At 34.6% G+C, this 26,408-nt stretch overlaps 1 protein-coding gene and 1 pseudogene across 2 annotated transcripts; one reads left to right on the top strand and one right to left on the bottom strand.

The window, feature by feature from the left end:
• Positions 1-13,177: 13,177 nt before the first annotated feature.
• Positions 13,178-16,235, top strand: LOC145084570 (glycerol kinase-like). Its single transcript, XM_079023455.1, has 4 exons — positions 13,178-13,454; positions 13,551-13,772; positions 14,775-15,741; positions 15,821-16,235. The coding sequence occupies exons 1-4, from the start codon at positions 13,321-13,323 to the stop codon at positions 16,064-16,066; spliced, it is 1,569 nt and encodes a 522-aa protein (XP_078879581.1). The 5' UTR covers positions 13,178-13,320; the 3' UTR covers positions 16,067-16,235.
• A 1,854-nt stretch (positions 16,236-18,089) lies between these two features.
• Positions 18,090-26,192, bottom strand: LOC145084554 (receptor-like protein 1; annotated as a pseudogene). The gene is made up of 9 exons (XR_013699001.1): positions 25,666-26,192; positions 25,177-25,335; positions 25,017-25,091; positions 24,460-24,567; positions 21,388-21,462; positions 21,014-21,232; positions 20,848-20,943; positions 20,541-20,687; positions 18,090-20,322 (listed from the first exon to the last, which is right to left on the bottom strand). The product of XR_013699001.1 is annotated as a receptor-like protein 1 (transcript).
• Positions 26,193-26,408: the final 216 nt, after the last annotated feature.

The following is a 26,408-nucleotide window of genomic DNA, read 5'->3' as shown; positions in this document are numbered from 1 at the left end:
AGTATGGTTATATGTGGTTAGTATTTTGAGGGTAACTCACTAAGCTTTCGGGCTTACAGTTCAGTTTTTGTTTCAGGTACTTCGGGAGATCGTGGCAAGGCGAAGACGTGATCGTACCGCTCCTCATGTTTTTTGATTTATGTGATATGGTTCGGGGGGAAAACACTGATGTTTAAACTATTATGAAAACAAATGTATGAACTTAATGGTTTTTTAATGAATTAAAATGTCTTAATTTGGCTCGAATTTTATGGTCGTTACAGCCGGTGGCGGTGGGAAACATCAGTTGGTCTAGGACGGGTAGGAGGAGAGCTGTGGATGTGTCGCATGAGAATACTTGTGGGGTAGGTGACTATAGCGGACTTCGAGGACGAAGTCCAGTTTAAGTGGGGGAGAGTTGTAACACCCAAAAACCAGATGGCTATTTAAGGAAAGATAATAAGCAAATTGAAGGTCTACTCGTCGATTCCAAGGGGGGACAACTCGTCCAAGGGGGACAACTCGACAAGTAGAAATTAGTTTTGGGACGCAGGTTAAGAAACGAACTAGACAAGTTGGGGAGGACCAACTCGAGGAGTTGGTATGGGTTTGGGAAACCCTAAATTCGATGGTTTGCACCCTATTTAAGCATCTTAATCCTCACCTTATGGCCTCATTTCCAACCTCCACTGTCCAATCCCTAGATCTTGAAATCCTAAAGCTTGTGAGCCGTTTTTGAGTGAACATTGTGTGATTTGAAGCTTGTGGAAGAAGAAGGGGCTAGAGGGTTCAAGGAGAAGATTATAGATCCATAGACTTCATCTCATCCTCTTCCTTTTATGGTAATCAAGCATCTAAATTGCCTAGTAGTCTCTTAGTTCTCCTTAGGTTCACTTTATGAGGGTTTTTGGCCAAGAAGCTTAGGCCTTGGGAAATAGACATCCCAAGCAAGGATCCTTTCAGATCTGGGATCTGGAAGGGGTTTCATGGCATAAAGGTGCAAACTTTATGGCCATGGAAGCCCCATGCAAGCTTTAAATTGTTGTTATGGCCTTTTAAGCCCCAAAAGGCCATGCATGGAAGGAATGTCTGAGACTTTATAAGCTCATTTGGTGTCTAGGACCTAGATCTCAGTTTTGATGCTTTGATTTGGAGTATTATGACTTTTAGACAAAGATTTATGTACTAAAGAACTTGGGTTTGAGCTAAACCCATTAGGAAGGATTATTAACGGGTAAAGTTGGAAACTTTACCTTTAAGAAGGCTCTTTTAGTATGTAGAAGAAGTATGGAGTTTTGATCTGGAGAGTAGAGGCTTAATCTGTTAAGTTGGCCCAAACAGACTACGGGACTTGTCAAGTCCATAAAGGAACTCAATGAGTTGAGTCGTTATGTCTCGATCCAGTTTATGGTAGAACTCGACTAGTCTTTGAAGGGACTCAACGAGTTGACTCGTTTTGTCACGACTAAGAGTAGCAAGGGAACTCGGTGAGTCAGGGGGTGACTCGACGAGTTGGATCGCGATTTCAAGGTTCTGATTTATAGGACTCGACGAGTTGGTGGAGCAACTCGGCGAGTTGAGTCAACTCGGGGTGTTTACTTTGACTTTGACCAAGCGTCGACTTTGACTTTAACCAGGGGTAAAATGGTCAATTTACCTTATGAAGGATTATCAGTTCTTGACAAAGTATTATGCTGGTAATGATAGCTCGGGAAGTTGAGAGATCAGCAGTTTAGGGATCTTCCAGCTAGCAATGAGAGGTTTATTCGCAAGATTCTGCAGTCAACTTGTGAATTGAAGTGAGTTTTCTCCATTCGGAACGGGTCGAAGGCACTAATGTCGGCCCGTTTATGTATGTTAGGGTATACCATATTTAGATCCGATGTCGGGGTTTTCCTGATGTAGTTTATATATTTCTGGATTTCAGTCTGATGTCGGTTGAGGCCCGAGGAAGGTTATTATGTATGTTTCCGAACTATGGTTCGATGCTGGGTGGTACCCGAGGAAGAAATGCATGTTTAGTTATACTTGTTGTCTTTTTGATACTTGTATGTTCCTAGTAGGGAGGTGAGTGTGGGTGGGGGCCTGTATTCCATCACTAGCTTAGTGTGGATGGGTTTCCATATCTCATTATTAGCTGAGTAGGGGCGGGGCCCAAGATAGCCGGGGCCTCGAGAATAGTAGTTATAGTGTTGTGTTTGACTGTTATGTACCAACATGATTATATGTTATTGTTTTTATGTGTATAATGAGCGGGGCCTAGAGACAAACGGGGCCTAGTAAAAACATATCTGTATACCGAGCGGGGCTCGATGCTAGGCGGCGCTTGATGCCATATTCATCCGATGTCGGGCGGGGCCCGAGGTAGTGGGCCAGGCCCAATGTATGTTGTTATGTTCTTACGTGTATGGTATGTGGTAGCTTGGGGAGAGTCACTAAACTTCGTGCTTATAGTTTTCAGTTTTGGTTTTAGGTACTTCCACTAGCAAGTGGAAAAGCTCGGGATGACTGCATGGCACACACCACAACTTTTTGCCTGGTATGATTTACTCTGATATTTTGATACATGATTTTTATACAATATTTTGTTAAGATGATTTGATATACATGACTTGTGATCTTTATTGTGATGTTATATTAATTATGGTTTTCTTAAATGATTTTAAAACGAAATTGTTGGACCGTATTTTTGGGATGTTACAAAGTTTCCAAAACCTTGGTTACCTATATCTGAACAAAATTATATGCAATAAAAACCCACACAACTTTGTTCTTTTTTCAAATCCTTGCGTGAATGAGAAATTACCTGATTCTCACTACATACACATGTACTTCCAGCACAAACATTTGTACAATCGAAAAATAAGTACACATGCACACTAAAATCCAATTTCATTCAAACTCCATACCAAGTGTAAATCTTTTATCACCCAAATAATATTTTGTCTCATTCTAAACACCTTTTGCATGTGAATAAACAAGTTAAACACTATCTTTTTAACAAGAACTTCGTCTTCTTCAGCACAAAATAATTTTCTTCATAAAACCAGATTAATAGCAACAAAATGCGTGAATAGTAGCAACATAATTTATATTTTTGAAGCAATATCACCAACCAAAACAGTAACAACTCATAGCAAAATTTCTAGTTGCGAAGACTAAGAAATTCTTCAAGAATCAAGAAAATCTTCAAGATAGTAAACCAGTCGGTATCGATCTCTTGAAATAACTAGCTAGATCTTCAAGATGAGGCTCTGATACAAGTTGTAGGACCCATTTAACAATCGGTTTGGTGCAAATTATAAGTAATCAAGAAGATAATCATGTGAGCAATTATGAACATGAACATGTTAGTAAACTAAAATGTATAGTTAGAGAGATACAAAATATTACATGAAGAACACTCATGTCTGGGGAAAATTCCCCCAACCATCTCTCTCTCTCTCTCTCTCTCTATCTCTCTCTCTAACAAATGTCTACATGGTGCAATCTTATTACAAATGACCACACACGTCCACTTTATATACTAGTGGAGGGAATATGCTTTCTATATAAAGAATATTCTAACATAATAAATCACTCAGTATTGTAGAGCATTTCCTGCTCCAACACGTAGTGTACAGTATGATACCATGTGTGCGGTAGTGGGCTATTAGACAGGTAGAATAGTGTAGAAAATTGCTTGTGTTTATGTGTTTGTTTGATTGCTTGTTTGATCTATATGTCGACATATACGATGGTAGGTTGAGGCGGTCCTGTTGTGTGTTGTAGGCGAAGATACCCGGGGTGGGCCAGTGGTGTGTTGTAGGCCAGGTGCGGATCAACTGTATGTTATGGGAGAGCGGTTCGGGTGTACTATAGGCTTTGTGAGGCGGTCCACTCAGACTGTAGGCTCATGAGAGCGGTCCAGGTTTATTATAGGCCTTGTGAGGCAGTCCAGTCAAACTATAGGCTTAGTATAGTAGCCCATGTATAAGGTAGGCCTTGCAAGATGGTCCAGGTAGACTGAAGGCTCATGTGTGCAAGCATTGTATGTATATTGTGGTGTGTGGTATTTTAGGGGAACTCACTAAGCTTTGGCTTATAGTTGTTTATTAAATGTTTTCAGGTACCATTAGTGATTGTGGGAAGACGAAGGTGTGACTGTACACACTCATTAGCAGCATTGGAGTTCCACATTTATAATATTATGTTTTTCAATTAATTGTATTTAAACAAATAAGTTTTATTAATTATGGTTTTTATGAAAATGATGTTTTACTTTAATTAAAAATGAAAATTTTATTTGTGAAAATGGGACGTTACATACAACATCAAACGTATCGGCCTCCTAGTGCAAGTGAGCTAAAAATTCGGCATCTAATGAGGTTGTATATATGTTAGAGTTGGATGTTTTGGTCCTTTTTAATAATGGGTGAAGGGATTGTTACTTGATCACAGTCTTTGATGAAACAAAAAGTAAAATTTAAAAGCACTAACTAGAAAGGACAAATAAGGGTCAAATTCTACAAGGAGCTCATGGTTAACACTAGTCTACATGAAAACGAATTGGTTTAGAAAACACAAATTACAAGAGGTTTAAATAAGTTTAATTCAATAAATTTGAACATTCCATTGAGTACTAGTAGTTTTGCATTCATTCAGACTACACATACATAGTCATCATATTTGATGTTATAAATTTAGGATCAAACTAAGTGTATCTCTGAACCCTTTGTCCTACGTATCACTTGGGTATTTTGGCATGGTAGGGAAGATCAATATGAAGTTGTCTTGCACTTAATTCAATTAATTAGTTTCATGGTTATTTTATATACTCTAAATATATTGAAATTGATTTTCATTATAAAAAACAATTAAAACATTAAAGAAAGTACATTTAACAAAAATTATATTTTGAATTTCAAAATTACCTATATTTTTTTTTGAAAAATATTCTTAAAATGTAGAAAGATATTTGGATTAAATATGGTTAAATCTTACCTATGTCATCAGACATTAGTATAATTTTTATTAACTAGAGACATGTTAAATTCAACTTTAGCTATAACTTGAAATTGAATGTTCGGAGTCTACACTAAAATAAGCTAATGTGAAGAAGTTTGGGGCAACGCCCTTTGTAAGGTTTCAAGGGGCATCACCCATGGCGAGGTATAGGGATGAAGCCTCAGATCGAAACGAGATCCTTATGTAAACGAATAAAATCCTACAAAAATGTTTAGTTCTGCAGGGAGTGCATACACACACACAAATCATATTGTTACCCTGCCAAATTCTAGTCTCACAAAGCATCATACAAAGCAAGATATTTATGTGTTTGAATATCAGATTTAGCATGAAATTGAGATTTCATTTTTCTTGGATTCCCTAAATTTGGTTGTGTAATAACTAGGGAATAAAGTCCTTGTAACATCTTAAAAATCACACCAAATTTTAACTTTTCAAAAATAACCCAAAACCATAAATGTTTACAAAATCATTATTTTAAAAGTGTATTTTCGCAATCAGAGTATCCCAAAATCCAAATAACATAAAACCAAAGGATGTGTACAATCACTCATTTTCCTTGCCACGGTCATCTAAAGTACCTGAAACAAGAAACTAAAACTGTAAGCCAAAGCTTAGTGAGTTCCCTCAAAGTACCACTATACAAGATAACAACAACAACATGTATACATAGCCTTCAACATGACTAGACCTCCTCACCAACCTTCAGTTTATCTGGACTGCTCTCCGGGACTTCGGCCTGACTGGACCGCCTCACAGGCCTTCAGTCTATCCGGACCACCTTGGGTATCTTGGTCTTCAGTACCAGCTGGTCCACCTCAACCCAGTAAACCATAACAACATATCAATATAAAAATTAGCAATCAATAAACAACAACATAGGTAGTCCTACAGATCTACCAGTCTAATCACATAACCAGTAAACACATATCTCCATATAACAATAAACAACAAACTGGGATATCTAATCCAAAAGGGTCGACCTTGGTGCCTTCGACCCATAAGTACATTGAGGAAAACTCACCTCTCAGTCTGAACAAATAGTTGAATAGGTCTCTGCTCTAAATCTTAGTTCTATCAATCACTTATTCATTAAATAGCGACCATTCTAAAATACCACTCAAAATATCCAAAATACCCTTAGGTCAAACTTGGTCAAAGTCAACTATCAATTTCAAAGTCAACTACAACAGGTCGCCATGCCATGACCATCATTGGCCACGTTGTGGCTACTAAATGAGAATACAGTCAAGGCTTAGCCCAGCCACCACACCATGGGCACTGGGCTCCCAAATATCTTAATGGATTAAGTCGATTTCCTTGATCTTAAGAGCTCCAAAGCCCATATCTGGTCCATTCTAAGGTCCAAGTGGATAAAGTTTCTAACTTTACCCCTTTAGACTCTCTAAGAGATTGAGATCCCTATTTCTAAACTTAAAAGGGAAAGAACAAAGCTTGGGTTAACCCATTAAGCACTTTCTCTTGATGACAACTAGATCCCCATTTCCAGAACGTTTCTAGCATCAAATGACAACATAAAAATCCTTACTTTCTAGTAATGTATGTCTTGGACTCTATTAGGTCAAAATGTGGGGTTTTGGCCAAATCTTCCATGCATGATGGTAAAACTCAATGTTATTTTAGATCCAAAGCATCTAAGGTCCAAAATGACCTGGAGATTCATAAAGTTGCAAGCTTTATGAGATCTCACCACCCAATAATCAAGGACATAAAGATTAAGTCACAGAAACCTAGATCTATTCACTTTAAACGAAAAAGCATGGAAATTGGGGATTTAGAAGAGCCCTGAAGATGCACAAGAAGATGGTGAAAAGAGTTGCTTGCAAAATCAAGGCCTAGAAGTCACCCCTTCTTCTTAAATCCCCAAAAAATCAACACAAAAGGCTTATAAAGAAAAAAAAATGGAGGTTAGGGTTTGCTTGAAGGCTGAGATAGTGTAATTGACGCGGAGGGTGAGCAACCCTAGTCCTCACATTCCCTTAAATATGATGCAAACCCCAAAAATTAGGGTTTCTCATTAAATAACTGCCATGATGTGGCGGCTATTTAAAACCCGCGATACAATGACTATTGCCACGTCGCGGGATTCTTTCACCATGACATGACACTGTCCAAAATTCAAAATATAATAAATTATAATACCTCCAAGAATCCGAATGTTATAGTCCTAGTCATAGATTTTGGAAAATATTTCATACATGGTCTTAAAATTATCCAAGCGCTGATTTGTTTTACCCAAGCTATAACATTCATGAATTTCAAACTTTTGTTTTGTGTAAGATATCCATTTAAATGATATGAAATCACATTTTTAAAGGCCTACATGAAGCGTATGTGTTTCATGATATTTACAATCCTGCCAATGAAGTTTTTTCCATTTGCTAGAGTCTCACTAATAATCGAAGATAATCACAAAAACAAAATCCTACTAACAAATCATAAATTTTAAAAAATGCTTTATTTTTTAACTAAAATCTGAAAAAACAAATGGAACATACGTACGGTACAAAGGCATAAACTCTGGCATTTGGTTAAAAAACATTTGAAATTACATATTCAAAATAATAATTTCAAGAATAAATAGAAGTTTTACATATGATAGAAAGACATAAACCTTGACATATGGTTATGTAACGCCCGATGGTTTCAAGGTATTATTTAATTATTTAATTATTTATTTAATGGACTAATTATGTAAGTTGTGTGGACTTAGTGAATTTGGGCCTTAGTGTGTGTATGAGCTCATTGAGGCCATACATTGGGCGTAAGCCTGGTGTACGACCCAAGTGAAGCGCGGAGGCATGCACGTACACTTAGCGTACATGGTCAGGACCAAAACCTTAATTTTTAGGGTGAAAGCCCTATATAATGTCATTATGTCCCAAGAGGTGGCCTCCTTATTAGCCTTTTATGTCTAGAAACCCTAAGATTGATTCCTACCTTCCATTGTTGAGTATGTGAGCTTTGGTGCTTATCTTGGTGCATTTTGAAGTAGTTGGAGGAGCTTGAGGGTGCTTATCCTAAAGAGGAGGTCTTGGATCCAGAACCTCTACTCATTTTGCAAGAAGTGTGAGGTATCAAGTTCTTATCTTGATTGCTTTATGTTTAGATCTTCTTTTTGGTTAAATAGTTATGTTTTTAGCCATGGTTTGGATGGATGTTGGGATTAGGACGTCCCAAAGGCTTATTCTTTCAGACCTAAGGTCCTTGTGGACTCCTTTGGCATAAAGGTGCCAACTTTGTGGAGTTTAGGGGCCTAATGCATCCATTAAGTCCTTTTTGAGCTTTGGAGCTTCTTAGGGCCATGCATGGACATAAAGTTAGCAACTTTACATGGTATTTTAGCTAAAAGGGGTCAGATCTGCATCCTAGAGCAAAGTCTTAACGGGTTAGGAGCTTAATCTTGTAGTTGGCTGAAATGGTTGAGTACGTTGGGCGTACAAGCCTGTATGCACAACATACTAGCCCTCTATGCAGTACGCTTAGCGTACCAGATGAGTACACCCAACGTACTCAGTCTGTTGGCATTTCATTATTAGACTTTCGGTTTGGGCCTTAGTTTGGGCCTGGGGGGATTATTGTTTGTTGGGACATCTGATTCTAGTAGTTTTTGGGCCAAGTATGTTGTTCGGCCTTGGATTAAGACCCATGAGAAGGATTTGGGCCCAATTGGAAATTAGGCTATATTTTGGGCCTCGATGGATTATTTAGCTTTAGGTCCATTGGATTGTGGTTGTGGATTTAATTCTTGGACCAAGCTAGGGTAGGGGTAAAATAGTATTTTTACCCCAAGTAGAGATTTTTGGTTATAATGTGGATCCCAAATGTTAATTAGTTTTATGTGGCAATTGATAGCTCGGGGAGCTGTAGTACCAGCAACCCGGGATCATTCGTTTCATTCAGCTTTTCGAGGTACCTCATTGGGTTTAGAGGGTAGAAGGCACCAATGCTGACCCATGCTTATGCTATGCTAGTATGCTACCTATCTTCATGACTCTTGCATGTGTATGTGTTTATATGCTTGCTGGGTTAGGGCCCGATGTCGGGCGGGGCCCGATGACTATTTGTATGCTATGTATCTATGTGATTATTGCATGTGTATGTGATTATTTGGTATATGTTACATGTATGCTGGACGGAGTCCGATCTATTAATGAGCAAGGCCCAATACCAGGCGGGGCCCGATGTCGGACGGGGCCCAATGATAGGGCGGGGCCCATTATATGTTTATTGTATGTATGATATGAGGTAGTTTGGAGAACTCATTAAGTTTTGTACTTACGGTTTTTAGTTTATATTTCAGGCAAATCTGGTTCCAAGGGGAAGAGTTCGAGTTGACTAGATCGCAAGCACCATTGGGATTCTGTATTTGATATTTACTCTGATTTTGTTAACATTTGATACATTGATTTTGTTGAGATGTATGTTTAATATTTGAAAATACTATTTTATTGATTATAAAAACAAAATTTTTGGGACCACATTTTTGGATGTTACAGGTTAAAAATACATTGATATTACAGATTTGAAATGACAACTTTAAGAATAAATAGTATGTGTTTTTGAAAAATATTCTAATATAAATAAGAAAAATACACACACACACACACACACACATATATATATATATATATATATATATATATATATATATATATATATATATTAATTACCTTATAAAGCATTTTTGGTCAAATGCTGAATTTTAAGTCGTACAAACATACAATGCATTTGTACAATCAATTTATGCATTACAAAAAGAGTAGAGTACATATGGTCAACAGTTGAAAATGTCAAATCTTTTATCCCCTATTCTTAGGTTATTTTGATCCGGTTCATTCCTTATCTCCGTATTTCCCCAAATCTCGCAATTTCTGTTCACAAATCTTGGATATATATATCGTTGATGTTTCCATTTCTAAGGTTTAATTCATTTTTCAGCATTCAACCACCATTGTCACACCCGTCGCTTGACGTGGGTAAACGACTAGTGTATATATATATATATATATATATATATATATATATATATATATATATATATATATATATATATATTCAATTGAGTCCGTAATAACCATTCAAAAAAAATTGTCATTTCACAACCTGAAAAATGATGATTTCTTTTTTATTTTGTCACTAATTATGAGATCCGTGCATTATATGGGTTGATTAAAAATTGTTAAATATGAAAATGTAAATATTAATCAGTTGTAAAGTATAATTTCGAAATAAATACAACCAAAATTATGCATTATCTTAATCTCCTTCAATTTAGTAAATTTGAAATTAAAATAAAAGTATGTATTATTGAAATTGATATCTATTTGTTATATATAAATACCATGTGGAATTTCATAAAAAAAATCATAAATTAACATGTAAAAAAATATAATTTACAATAATCACAAAACAACCTTTCACAAAATAAATAAAAATATGACATATGACAAATAACTTATTTATTTATTAGAGTAAATTCTATAGTCATATTTATAAATAGCCTTTTTATATTATAATTTTTCTTTATAGTTAATCGTTAATGCATATATCATTTTTGCGTATACGATGGTTTATACTTTTTAAGTGTGATTAAGTTAAATCATATATATATATATATATATATATATATATATATATATATATATATATATATATATATAGAGAGAGAGAGAGAGAGAGAGAGAGAGAGAGAGAGAGAGAGAGGTGGGTTCAATTGAGAAAATATAAAAGGTTGAGAATAGGGGAATCATTCTCAGCCACTCATTTAATCTAAGCATAAAAGACACGGTGACAAACTTGTAAATATTGTAATAACCTTCAATCTTAAATACGTAACTATAGAGAATTCGATAACTGTTCGTTCATCATCAAAATTTTTCCTCCAACCTTCAATAATCATCAAAATTTCTTCAACTAAACCGGAATTTCTTCGCTGTTCATGAAATTGGAATCGGAGTTCTGGACTCGCAGTCACAGTCAGCATTGAGGGACTTAGAATCGGTAATCACAGGTTCCCAATCAGATTTTCGGAAATCAAAATCAAATTGAGAAATCGATCAGAGATAGGATGTCGCATCTGAAGTCGAAATCGGAAGTATATGATGATTTGGAATTGATAACTTGATGTTTTTAACATTTTTAAAATAGTTAACTTGTTTGCACTCCAACTGTTTGATGAAATGCATAAACTAAATTGCCACGTTATATTCACATATGAATATGTTTTCTCACCTGAATCAGTATATGATTATTAAAAACACAAAACAAATATGCAAGTCTGTATGTTATTCGTATGTGAATAACATATAAAAATTATATATATTTGTCAAAATACCTTCAATATTCATAAGTGAATATACCTTGTAATATTCATATGTGAATATACTGTGTAATTTTCATAAGTGAATATATCATCTAATATTCACAAGTGAATATACTCTGTAATATTCACATGTGATATACCATGTAATACTATGTAATATTCACATATGAAATATCATTTAATACTCATAAGTGAATATACCATCTAATATTCACAAGTGAATATACTATGTTAATATTCACAAGTGAATTCATCGTCCAATATTAAAATATGAATATACTATGTTTATTATATGCTATATTCATATATGAATGATACTTAAATTGTAAAAAAAATCATACTTTTTATTCATAAGTGAATAACGAATGTACTGTAATAAAACATGATGCATTGTTATTCATTTATGAATAACGATAGCTGAAAATATAAAAAATATAAATTTTTTATTTTATCTTAAAACTATATCAATATGGATGTCTATTTGTAGAGAATAAAAAATCATGAATTTTGGTATATTTAAAATCATTTTTTGATAAAAATAGCTTATAAAAATTAAAAAAAACGAAAAAAAACCTATGTTTTTGTATATATTAAGGTAATAATTAACATAGTTTAAGAAAATATGTTATGTTGGAAAACACATGTGCATTCGTTTCCCATTTCCGTCGGTACGTTGGAGGCTTTTGCAGCAAAAATAAATGATTAGCTGAGAATGATTCCCCCATTCTCAACATTTTTTTTTCTCAATTGAACCCTCCCCTGTATATATATATATATATATATATATATATATATATATATATATATATATATATATATATATATATATATATATATATATATATATATATATATATATATATATATAGAGAGAGAGAGAGAGAGAGAGAGAGAGAGAGAGAGAGAGAGTCAAGATCAAATAAGAAGAAAAATTTTGGTAGGAAGGTAAGAAGTTTTTTTTCTACATATTTTTTTAGCGAACATACAAAATGAATCATTTGATAATTCAAAGGTAAGATGATTCACAAGAAAAAATTCCCAAAAAAACATCTTCATGATTCATTTTTAAGTAAATTAAGAAAAAATTTCGCTTTTATGACAATTTTAGTGAATAACAACGAAATTATTGTATAAATGAATCATCAGTGTGTTTTTTGAGATATTTTTTTTGGTGAATCATGTTATTTTTGATTCATCTAGTGATTCATTTCTTTTGTTCGTCACAAAAAATATGTAGAAAAAAAACTTCTTACCTTCCTACCAAAAAAAATTTCTTACCGGATCTATATCTTTTATATATATATATATATATATATATATATATATATATATATATATATATATATATATATATATAATTGTGATTTTGTTCTTGAGATATCTACTTTTTCTTTTAACATTACAACAGGTCATGAAAAATACAATTACAATATAAAATATATATATATATATATATATATATATATATATATATATATATATATATATATATATATATATATATATAACATTATAGGTTGAATGTAAAAACCTTGTATTTATATAAAATATGGTTTTTAAATAAAAAAAATATATTTATACTGTTTCTGTATAAAAAAAATATTTATACGGTTGAATGGAACTAAAAAATAATGTTGAATAATTTAAAACAAAAATTTTAAATATCATATCATCAAAACAGCGCAAAATTGAAAAAAATATGATACACTTGAAATAAAAAAAAAAGTATGACGTCATCATTTAACTATCCTAAAATCTTATAAAAAGTTTCAATTTTATCTTATCCGGAAGTCAACGATTTTGACTTTCTTGGGTAGAGGTAGTAGCCGAAAAAATAGGAAGATATTAAACAAAACAAAACAAACCGGAAACCCCAAACTCTCACCCGAAAACTTATAAATTTCTCCTTCATCTCCAATAGACTTTTCAATTAAAATTCTCAGTTTCTTCCAAAATTCAGCTAACTGTTCAACAAGAGAAGAAGATCGATGGCGAAAGAGGAAGTATTTATTGGTTCGATCGATCAAGGAACAACAAGCACCAGATTCATCATCTACGATAAACATGCCCAAGCCATTGGATCTCATCAAGTCGAGTTCACTCAGTTCTGCCCACAAGCAGGGTAATCCACAACTCAATCTTTTATTGTTTTGATCGAATTTTATTTAAAAGAATCATACCCATGAAATCAATTTCGCCCCCTTTTTTTTCATTACAGATGGGTCGAGCATGATCCGATGGAGATTCTTGAAAGTGTGAAGACGTGCATAACGAAGGCCGTTGATAAAGCTACGGCTGATGGGTTTAATGTCGATAATGGTCTTAAAGCCATTGGTATTACTAATCAGAGGGAAACTACTGTTGTTTGGAGCAAGTCTACTGGGGTTGCACTTTATAACGCCATTGTTTGGATGGATAATCGAACAACATCCATTTGCAGGTACATTTACAGAATTCCATCAATCTTTTCCACAATTGCTATTTCTTTATCTAAACTTACTTCGTTTTTCCAAAAAAAAAAAGAAAAATTAGCAACCTTTTTGGTGTTTTGGAATGATTGCTTTCTTGTGATCGGTGGGATTTGGATCAAGATTCTTGAACTAAAGCCAATTTGTTTACATGGAAAAACTGGAAAGCCTTTTGATTTCTACTTTTTTGTTTTTTTTTTTCGGATTTGGATCACGATCCTATATTGATATAATTGAATTCGGGATGTTCACCCGACTTCTAGGAATTAGAGGTGGCATTTTGGGAGGATGGGATCTAATATTGTTTAGAGCAATTTCTTGATCTAACCCACTTTGCTTCATCGAAAAATTGGCAACCTTTTCTAGAGTTTTTGAATGATTGTTCTCTTGTGATTTGGATTAAGATCTGAATTTGTTAAAATTGGGATGATCGCCCAACAATTCTGTCTAAACTCGAAACCCACTTTGTTTTCATCAAAAAATTGAAAATCCTTTCCTGTTTTTTAATGATTTTTTTTCTTCTTGCCGGCGGGATCTGGATCAAAAATATATTTTATTATAATTGGGATTATCATCCCTTTTCTAGGAATTATAGTGTTAAAAGTCAAAAGTGGCTGCTTTTTTAGTATGGGTCAAGGTTGGGTTAGCTTAGTTGGTCTACCATCACTTTTTATTTATTTTATTTCATAAGGAATTCATGTATTAAATGTGAATACAAAAACTTATATCATTTAAGTTTTTATTTACTTTAATAAAGATAGCCATTTTAGTACGTTTGCAAAGTTTTTAAATTTCACCCTTTTGATTCGTTTGAGTGTAAAATATACTAAATTGATTTCTTATTAAGAAAACGAGTGGAATTTGTTAATTGTTATATTGGATTGCTGCTGTTTACACAAAAAAATAATGTTTTTTTTAACCACATTCATCAGAAGTATATTAATTCAACTATCTTTAAACTCATTATTATGTAGGAAATTGGAGAAAGAATTATCAGGGGGAAAATCCCACTTTGTGGAATCATGTGGTTTGCCAATAAGCACATATTTTAGTGCACTGAAGCTCTTATGGTTGCTGGAAAATGTGGATGCTGTGAAAGCAGCAGTTGAAAAAGGTGATGCACTTTTCGGAACCATTGATTCCTGGTTAATCTGGAATTTAACTGGAGGCATTGATAATGGCATACATGTCACTGATGTCTCTAATGCATCAAGAACCATGCTCATGAATCTGAAAACACTTAATTGGGATGAATCGACTTTGAAAACATTAAAGATCCCTAAAGCCATTCTACCAAAAATTGTAAGCAATGCCGAGGTAATCGGTCACGTAGGAAAGGAATGGCTGATTCCCGGAATCCCTATTTCCGGTTGTTTAGGCGATCAACATGCTGCAATGTTAGGTCAATCTTGTAGGAAAGGAGAGGCAAAAAGCACTTATGGGACAGGTGCTTTTATACTTCTTAACACAGGTGAAGAAGTGATTCCATCAAAACATGGTTTGTTAACCACTTTAGCTTTCAAACTCGGGAAAGATGCCCCTGCAAACTATGCTCTAGAGGGCTCAATTGCAATTGCTGGAGCAGCTGTTCAATGGCTGAGGGACAGTCTTGGAATTATACGTTCCGCTAGTGAAATTGAGGAGTTGGCTTCACAGGTTGAGTCAACCGGTGGGGTCTACTTTGTTCCAGCTTTCAATGGGCTTTTTGCACCATGGTGGCGTGATGATGCACGTGGTGTTTGTATTGGGATCACAAGGTTTACAAACAAGTCTCATATTGCTAGAGCTGTTCTTGAAAGTATGTGTTTTCAGGTGAAAGATGTGTTGGATTCAATGCATAAAGATGCTGGTGAGAAAGGTGAAACGAAAAATGAAAAGGGACAGTTTTTACTTAGGGTAGATGGAGGGGCTACTGTGAATAATACCCTTATGCAGATTCAGGTTTGTTCTTGATTTTTACTAATTTTGTGATTAGTTTTTTTTTTTTGGTTAGATTGTGTAATTAAAAGTGAAATTGCAGGCGGATTTATTGGGTAGCCCAGTGGTGAGACCAGCAGATATAGAGACAACAGCACTTGGTGCAGCGTATGCAGCTGGTTTAGCAGTTGGAGTTTGGACAGAAGAAGAGATATTTGCAAATGGGGAGAGAATGAAGAAAGATACCACTTTCAATCCTGTGTTAAATGAGGAGTTAAGGAAGAAGAAGGTGGCCTCATGGTGCAAAGCAGTTGAAAGGACGTTTGATTTGGCTGATTTGTCCCTATAAATTATGAATTTCCTTTTCTTTAAAATCCACTTTCTTTTATTATCTTGTTGGTTCTGTTGTTGGCAATGCGTAGTAGGTTTTTGTTGGTTTTTAATTGTTCAAAGTTATGGATATGTATCTTATGTATTGTTCGAGTCAAGGAAATAAAACCAAGTTAAAGTTATTAGCATATTCTTATCTTTACAAAGAATGGAAGATACTAAGCTAGGCCGATATGGTTATTTTGTTATGCGTTATTCATTCGTGAGTTCATTATAAGTATATTAATTGTTAAAAAAAATGAGTTCTCAAGTAATCTGATATACTAATGGCTTTCCTTATGTATAAAAGTGCACATAGGATTGAAGTATCATTCTATTAGTCTGTAGTGAAATCATTAGAACAAAGTGCACATAGGATTGAAGACAAGTATCATTTTATTAGTCAGTATTCAGTCTAAGGAGAAGGGCTGCAGATGCTTAGACGGGAATGAAAGTCGTTGAAAAGAACCCATGGTAAACCCTTGGTGAAGATATCAGCAAAATTGTATCGAGAAGGAACATGTAGAACACATATCTGGCTGCTGCACTTTGTCTCGAACAAAATAAATGTCAATCTCAATGTGTTTAGTGCGTTGATAATGAACTGAATTACCGGTCATGTAAATAGCACTAATGTTGTCACAGTAGACAATAGAGGTCCGAGACGGATGGGATCCCAATTCAAGAAGAAGGTTCCTGAGCCAACAAATTTCAACGTACAACTACATTGGCTACCCCATGTATCCAGCCTCGACGCTAGATCGAGAGATACTCATCTGTCGTCTCAAGGACCAGGAAATAAGATTATTCCCGAGATAGATGCAGTAGCCGGATATGGAACGCCTGGTGTCAAGGCATCCTGCCCAATTTGCAATCTGTATAAGAGACAAAGGATGAAAGCTGAACGGGGTGCATATGAAGGCTCATAGACAGTGTGCCTTTCACGTATCTAAGGATCTGTTTCAAGGCATTGAGGTGGCCGGATCGTGGGGCATGCATATGCATACAAATTTGTTGAACTGCATATGAAATATCTGGTGTCGTGAAGATTAGGTATTGCAAGACCCGACTAGGTTGCGGTATGAAGTAGGATCATCAATTATGTCCCCGAAATCCGCAGATAGTTTACCAGTTGTTTGAGACGACAAACATGGTTAGGAAACTGACGATTCTTAAAACCAAGAGGCTGATGCATGTAGACAATCTCGGATTAGGTTTTGATTAGTGTTTGAAATACCGAAAAAGCAAGAAAGACATTTGGTTTGTTTGATAAAGGATATGTCCACTAGAAATTAGTATAATCATCCAAAAATAATATATAATAATGATGACCACGTGTGCTAAGCACCAAGGATGTCCATAGGTCCGTGTGCACGATATCGAAAAGAAGAGAAGTACTAGATAAAGAGTCATGAAACGGTAGTTTAACTTGTTTAATACCATAATAGAACGCAAGGCCAAAATCACTTTCCTTCTCATTGATATCAACTATATATAGATACAAATATTATACTCTCTCCGTCCCATATTAATAGTCCATGTTTTCTTTTTGGTTTGTCCCAAAATAATTGTCTACTTCTAAAAATAAATATGTCTTTTACCATAATACCCCTCATTATTAGTTAAATTACCATAAAATTAAATGCAACTACCATAGAATTAAATGCAACTGAAGGGTAAGATTGTCATTTCCTTTAATAAAGTTAATGATAATTAATGTTTTCTTAAACTGTGTGTTTTTTGTCTGTGGACTATTATTTTGGGACGGAGGGAGTAGTTTACCACCTTTCACTTATAGACAAGTACAAATAATATATAAATATATCCTAGTCTAATACAAATGCATACAATATATTGTCTAAGTTGTGGGAAATTGGTGTTATACAAGACAGAAACATAACACACATACATAACTGAAAATGAAGCACAAATATAATAGAAAAGTCATGTGCAGAGCAGAAATATCGATGAACATATATCAAATAGACAAATATACTTACATATGAAACCAAATAGTATTTTATTCACATATTCTTAATATAAAGATCCTATTTACAGAAGGGCATGGAGAACTTGTTTACCAAATCATAAAAGAAGTAATAACATGTAAACATACAAATTTCAACCGAGTGTAGCCACCATGTACGCCACTGAGGATTGATGTAAAGAAGTGCAACAAATCCCAATAAGAACACAAAACACGTCGAACCAGAACTTGCATAAAAGCATGTCATATCGATACCATACCATTTCTCATTGTCTTCTTCTTCATCTGATGGATTGGTCAGCTGTGAATTAGTAGTTGTGCATTTCTTCATGAGTGGTGGTCCACAAAGAAGTGGATTCTCTTCATAGCTTGCCTCTGTGAAGGTACCAAACTGTGCGTTCATTTCTGGGAGTCTGCCTGAGAGATTGTTGTGAGACACATTGAAAGTAGATAGAGAGGAAAGCTTAATGAGTTGTGATGGAACTGTGCCAGTCAAACCATTTGAAGAAAGGTCCAAGCTCTCAATATTTGCAAGATTTGAGAAGTTCACTGGAATAGGTCCAGTCAGGTGATTGTGAGAAAGGTTTAAAGCACGAAGTTGAGTCAACGACCCTAGTTCTTGTGGAATTTCACCTGTAAGTTTGTTACCGGATAAATCCAATCCGGTCATGTAATTAAGGATGTCACCCTTGTAGTGGAGAAGGAGCTTTTTTGTTGTAAACTCAACTTCGACTTGTGTTCTAAATGATCTAACACCGACATTGGTAGAATCCGAATCCTGCAGAATACTCCCATAATGGTAAGAGGAAGAAAGGATAATCTGTAGTAGGGTTGTTTTTAAGAAATCAAAGTAACCTGTGCCAGTCCCGGTGATATTCTGTAGGCAGCTAGGTATTGAACCGGAAAGAGAGTTATATGATAAATCTAACAAACCCACGTCACTTAACTGGCACAACTGCTTGGGAATAGAACCGCTAAAGTTATTTTTTCTCAAAAGAAGAATCCTTAAATCGGATAGTTCGCCAATAAATTTAGGAATCCTACCTGACAAGTCGTTGTCTCCCATGTCTAAAGTCAAAACATTAGTCAAATTACGAAAGAAATTGGGTATCGATCCAGTGAATCTGTTGGAACCCAAATGAAGATGCTTCATATTGTGCAAGTTTAAACAGGATGGGATGGGCCCAAAGAAAGAATTCTGTGAGATATCGAGAAAAGTGAATAAAGTTGGTCCACAAGGAAATCTGCCTTCAAAACTATTATTTCTCACCACAAGTTCAGTCAACCTACTCATGTTGCTTATCCAATCTGGGATCATACCTGTAAACAAGTTATTGCTAATATCCAGACTCGTCAGAGAGTCAAAGTTTTCCTTGCTGCTCTTATTTCCAAATTTCCCTGTGAAATGGTTGCTATCTAAGTAAACCGAATTGAGGCTGCCCCAGGTTAAGTTTCCTGAGAGTACCTGGCCGTGCAATTTGTTCCTTGATAGTTTTAAGATCATCAAAGTAGAAATTTTTGTAAACAATCCGCTTGGTACTTCTCCTGATAACTTATTGTCAGATAAATCCAGTGCCAATAATTTACTAAATTTACCAATTGAGGATGGGATAACACCAGTTAAAGCATTCATGGAAAAATTCAAATTACTTATGTTGGGAAAGAAATTTGGTATATTTTCAGGAATAGTACCTATCATGCGATTTCCAGACATATCCAACCACTTCATATTAGCATGTTGTTCCTTAGAATAAGAACTTCCAGATTCATATTATTTTTAATCAACCAATTTGGAAATTGTCCCTCCAAGGAGTTGTGAGACATGTCTAGTTCCCGTAACTTGTGCTGGTGAAGTAGAAACCCAGGAATAACACGTCCTTTGGTCTTGTTCATATAGCAATTTGATAGCTCAAGAATTTCCAACTGGAACAATGGAATCCAGCCTATAGGCTCTTCTGTTTCCACCTCAAATTTGTCATTGTCGCTTGAAAAGCGAATTACCTCAAGCTTTGAATGATTGGAGAAGGAGCTGAACGAGAATGAACCTTCAAATGTGTTATGACTAAAATCAACGTACTCGAGAGATGTGAGATTAGCAAAGAGTGATGGCACAAGTGTCCCTGTGAATTGATTTGAAGAGATATCCAGGAACCTCAGAGATGATAGATTGTTGAAATATTGAGGCAGAGTTCCATGAAGCATGTTGCCACTAAGATCCAACTCATGGAGGTTCTTCAACTTAGAGAAACCTGCCAAAAAGAAAAGTGTGGTTTATCCTTTAAAATAATATAGTGACTTGCACTTTCATGATCATACGACTTCAAAAAGATTAACTATTGGGGAAAGGCAATTTAACAAAAGGTGTGCACCTATTTAGCCATACTGTAAGTCTGTAAGAACATATTATGTTTGTACATCTAATTTAAACAATCTAAACACTTAATTGTGTATGCTTTAGATAACTTACCATGATTCGGTAATGAGCCGTTGAGCTTATTGCGAGCAAATGAGAGAGCTCTTAGGGAAGATAATGCCTGTATTGCTGATGGGACGCTCCCAACAAACCAGTTGCCACTCAAATCTAAGACCTCCAGATGTTGGAAAGATGCAAAAGCTGGATGAAAACAATGGAGGGTCACTAAGCAAAAACCCCAAGAAAGGATTTGTTAAAAATAATGTATTATTGATGGTTGAAGCTGTGGGGCCTTTCATATCCAGGATGCGTTGAAAACAACAATATTCTTTTGAATTAAGGAACGAAGAAAAGGCGCTACCTTCCATTGGTAGTGTTCCATTGAAACTATTTCCTATCAAGAGGAGTACTTCCAAATCAGGCAATTTGACAAATTCTAAATTAAATAAAGAGATATGTCAAACAATTTAATAAGGCGACTATCAGAAATAATAATAATAATAATAATAATAATAATAATAATAGATAAGATAAAATTTATTCTTTTAGTTTCTTTAATGGTGACTCATTTAGATTAAACATACCTTGGACGGGAAATGAACTTTGCAATGAAGTAATAGACCAGGAAAGATCAAGAATCTTGAGGGATGGAAGGGCAGTTAGGCATGATATGATACTCTTGTTGAATCTGTTGCCGGAAAGATTTATACTCTCGAGCCTTTTCAATCTCGATAAGCTATTACAAGCTACAAAAAGGAAGGTAATTCTTAAAGAAACCATGGTCTTGTAAAGTTTTTGATATTGGAATAATTTAGGATTCATTAGCATTCGAGAACTTTATCATTGAACCATTCACAAGTTACCATAGCTAGGACCTAAGAGAAGCTAAATCTCAGTATACCTTGGATATTGGGTGTGCCCACGAGACTTCTATAGCTTAAATCTAGCTCCTCGAGGTTAGCCAGATGTGATAATGCTGTCATACCAAAGAAAACATATATCATGTACTATATACGCAGGCAAATTTTTAGATGTACATTTTAGCGAAATGCATGTTATAAGAGGATGGAGTTGTTGTTTCTGTCAGTCATTATTGAATGAGGATGAAACAAAGAAGACTCGTTAGATAAGTAAATTTATGGGCTTCTAATATTTTAAAATCATGTTTGTATTTGTAAACCTTATAAGGCTAGATTCTGTAAACTGTTATAGGTGTAATTTTATTACACAAATTTACACATTTTCATGAAGATGAATATGTAAATGTGTAAAAATGCCAGGTTTCTAAAAGGCAAGCCATGACGTCAAGACGTGGTTACGCCGGCTCGAAAACCTTCAGGCAGCGAAGTTAGGCATGGTGCCTGCCAAGGCGGATCAAGGCGCGAGTTTTTTTTTTCAAGGCACGTATTTTTTTTCCTTTTTTTGTTTTACTTTTTTCTACACGGACACGAAATCCATTGAGTTTTTTTTAACTTTTTTTATTAGGTGTTGATATAAATCTTCTAAATATGTAATTTTTTTATGTATACAAAATTGTTGTCTTCAGTCATGAATTGAAAAACACAATGACTCGTTATTATTCATAAAGCTTGAGGCATGACTTTGCTACCACGCCACATATCATGCTATTTAGAACCTTGAAAAATGCTTTATCTATTTTAATGGTATACGGTAGCCAAACTAATTCAGTGGTGGTAGTGGTTGTCGGTTGTTTTAGCAAGGGGTGGTGGTAGGTGGTGGTGGGGGATCTACTTATTCTAATAATCATATTAAATTATTTTCTTTAATTAATAAATAAAAAACAAATAATAAAAAAACTAACAAAGATAAAGATAAAGGGCAAGATAGTCTTTTGGTCAAATTTGCATGTTTCGTCCATATTTTTTTTAATGCGGTCTCTCTCTCTCTCTCTCTCTCTATATATATATATATATATATATATATATATATATATATATATATATATATATAATTAATCGTACCGCACCAATATAGGACACACTAACATATAAGATATACGTGGAGTCCTTAGTTAACTCTCTAGAAAACAATGAGTCAAACATATATAAAGGCATAACGAATCATGCCGTACTAATATGGGATACACTAACATTTTATGCTTGCTTCTTTTCTTCAAGTGAAAAACATGAATCTAAATAGAGAAAAAATTGAGCCATTGTTTTCTACCAGATGAGTTAGAACAACAAACAAAGCTGCCATGATTGGGGATTTTTTAAGCTTTTTTCATGGTAAGAATGGAAGCTTATATCGAAGAGATTGAAATAAAAATGGATAGATAATCATTAATAAACTAAATTTTCGTTTTGATTTTATTGTTATGGTCGCAGGAGATGAGTTTCGATTTGGTCATAGGAACAAGGAAGGGGTAGGGGAGGCGATGAAGGAGAGAGAAGGGTAAGAAGATGTTGTGGTTGGTGTAGGGGTGGGTAGTGAGTGGATTCTTCTCTTTTTTTACATTATTTAGAATTATAAATAAAAAAAAAGAAAAATAAAAAAAATATATTAGAAAGGATATAATAGTCTTTTTACATGGACTGGGGATGGACATTGCGATTTTTTTTTGAAACCAAAAGGCCGCGTTCTGTCAACTTTTTCAAAGGTTGAACCGAACCTACAATTCTAACTAAACCACAAAGACCATTTATGTAATTTACTCTAAATGATAACTACAATCCAATGTTCTAAAAATCTCGTAATGGTTATAAAGTTTGTAGTTGACGCCAAGCTTTAGCAAATTATTGTCTTAAGTCATATATGTATATATCTATGAATAATAATACAAAATACATATAAAAATATTAATTATATACAAACTTTCCGCCTTAAGTCAAGCCTTACAAACGACGCGACTCGCTACAACTCGTAAAATCTTGAGGCTTGATATTGTCGTCAAGTCACACCTAACGTTATTTAGAACCCTGCTACAACCACATACACATTTTACATACAATAAGACATGTATACTAAGTTGGCTGGACTTTGTTGTTCATTCTACAAGAACATAGAGATAGTCTATCGTTCAATTTTTTTTGTGGGTTTTGGAATGGTTATGGTGTTAGTATTATACCCACCCGATCATCCCCAATCATCCGATCCTAATACCCAGTCCCATTTACTCGTCTCCAAAATGAAAATTATATTATAATATTATGTGTGACATTATAAATAGAAAGTTTGTAATGTACTTACTTCTTTTGGGAATGGAAATTATTGATATGGTTTTTAATATTTATTTATGATCTTGATTAGTTTATCATGAAATTCTTATATTAAAAATTTTATATGGTGATGATTATATATATATATATATATATATATATATATATATATATATATATATATATATATATATATATATGTAACATTTTTTGAGCTTAACTTTGTTGATGTTGTTGGAAATTAAAATTATTACAAATTCAAAGTCATTTTTTTTTGGATGCGACTATTATTATGTTTTAGGTAATAAAAATTCCAACAATTTAACCGCAAACCAGATGGGTATTTACTGATCGGGTGATCAAGTTTGGGACACATTTTTATAATCAAGTATGGGATTGGGATCACCAATACTCATCCCATTGCCATCCATATCCTCAATTTCACCTATTGTGTCTCATTGTTAATTTAGTTAATGAAACCAAAACACTTATAATTCTAAATGAATAGAGTTCACGCATAGATATGACAACATCCAACAAACACCATAAGGTTCTTATGCATCAAAAGTACATTGGAACAGGATAAACTTAATTGATTAAGTTCATATGGTCTAATATTGATACTCCAACAACTTTAGAAGTACAACTGTACAAGTACATGTACATATTTGGTCCTTGGTTTACTCTCCAAAAGCGCCCTTATGGAGAGAAGGGGGACTCCAACACATATAAACATTTATGGACCGTGCACACCAATGTGGAATATACTAACAACCTATAGTCACAGCACATACCTTGAGCAGGAAATGGCCATGATAATTGATTGTCGAAAAGATTAAAGCGTCTGCTGGACCCAAGATTTAAAGTTTTCAACTTCGTCAATATGGGAACCCTTTCAGAACCTACATTTAGGAATTGAATCAAATGGATTTGTAAGCTCTAATTTGCTACACAACAAATTTGTTTAGGAGAACACATACAAGTATATACTTATATCCATTTTAATATTGTTATTCATTCATTGAAAAGGTAAGTCCTCCTTACTTTGACCCAAGAAAAGAAAAAAGCCATATTTCAGACTGCAACACATGGAAGATTAATCATTCTCTTATGGTCTTGTAATGTTGCAAAAGAAGGATTTGTGTATGAATCCATGGTGACTAGTGGTTGACGCAAGTATAAGAGAATGGAGGGAGATGCCCCCAACAGATTGAAATTATTTACAAAGAAATAGGATTGAATTTGGATAGATAAAAAAATATTTTTTTTGTGCCACCAACCCATGCGTATCCTGGAACTGCTACTTTAGGTGACTATATGGGCATGATGGGTTTAAGATGATGTTGATTACCTTGAATCTCGAAGGTACCATTGAATTGACAATTGCTTAGATCCAACATCTCCAAGTTCTCTAAAGCTGCAAATTCTGCAATTTGTTTGAAAAGGGTGTAAGTTTCTCTATAATATGCATTTGTGTATATATAATAACCTAAAAAAAGATGAAAACGTGCCACTGATAGGGAGGTTTCCATTCAAGCTAGTGTAGCTAAGATCCAAGATTTTGAGTGAAGTGAGTGTCCTCAATGATGGAAGGATGTCGTTGTCAATATCATCATTGAAACTGAGGTCTAGTTCCTCCAACTTCTTCAAACTCGACAAGCTTTCAAGTCCTGCAAAAGAGAAAAGCTTTTAACGTAGGCATCCTAGTCTTTTGAGGTTAAAAGGGTAACTTTCAGGCTCACTTGATTAATAATAACAAGTTATGGCATGAATTACAGGATCTGAAAGTACAAGTAAAGTCTTGTGTTTGGTTTTTTGTTTATAGAAAAACATTATCCAACTACTAAGTTACCTGACAAGCATCTATGAGTGCATAAATTAGTTGGATGTTGTTCATGAATTTGGAATTTTGGATAGTCGTTTACTGGAATGTCTTGCTCAAAAGTATGATGTTGGGACCATGTGAAATAAATAATACTAAAGCAATAATCACGTTGTACCTGTCTTTATAATTTCTTTATCAAGAAAATTATATGACAAATTGAGACTTGTCAACTCTTTAAAATGAAGAAACAAGGAAACATTCAATGGCCACAACTTGATCCCAAGTTCCATGTTTTCGTCTACCATTCCTCTCAAATTGTACAAAGAAAGCTCTATGACATGCCCGGTGGTTGTGTTGCAGTTGACCCTCTCCCAATCACCACAGTCGCTGCCACCGTCCCCAGGGGTACTACTGCCATAATCAACCCAAGTAGGGAGAAAATTGTCAATTTCAGAATCATATGAATTCATATGGGAGGCTTTGACTTCCAGGAGTGCCTTTCTCTCCTCTTCAATACAATACCCTTGTGTTTGTCCTACCATAAGAATATGTATCATCGTCAACATCAAGGACCGATATACCCATGATTTACTCTTACTCAAAACCCAACGCTCCATTTTTGCAGCTAATGATGGCCTTATAGAGACACTCAATATATTAAACTTCTGGTTTGGGTTGGATTGGTATATGAACAGATATGTAATGAGGCATGGAGAACATTTAATATGAGATGAAATGAATATGTATGATACTTCTCCATAAGTCGTAATTCATCAAGTCCATGGTCAATAATTTACATAGACAAGTCATAAGTCAATGGTCAAAATTCAAACACATGACTCTATTCCATCAATAGTCACCCACTATCTCTTTTGAATTTATTTTTTACATCTCAACAGAAGCTTCTGGCAGTGGGTA

Source organism: Lactuca serriola, chromosome 1, assembly GCF_051521515.1.
Source record: "Lactuca serriola cultivar US96UC23 chromosome 1, Lser_US96UC23_V15, whole genome shotgun sequence".
NCBI lineage: Eukaryota > Viridiplantae > Streptophyta > Magnoliopsida > Asterales > Asteraceae > Lactuca > Lactuca serriola.
The sequence above is the reverse complement of the archived record's forward strand: the minus strand, read 5'-3'. Positions and strand labels throughout refer to the sequence as shown.

Excerpts from the sequence above, each read along its gene's own strand:
- LOC145084570 (XM_079023455.1), top strand. The coding sequence starts at position 13,321 with ATGGCGAAAGAGGAAGTATTTATTGGTTCGATCGATCAAGGAACAACA. Across the intron at positions 13,455-13,550 it reads CAGTTCTGCCCACAAGCAGG|ATGGGTCGAGCATGATCCGA; the intron begins GTAATCCACAAC and ends TTTTCATTACAG. Across the intron at positions 13,773-14,774 it reads CGAACAACATCCATTTGCAG|GAAATTGGAGAAAGAATTAT; the intron begins GTACATTTACAG and ends ATTATTATGTAG.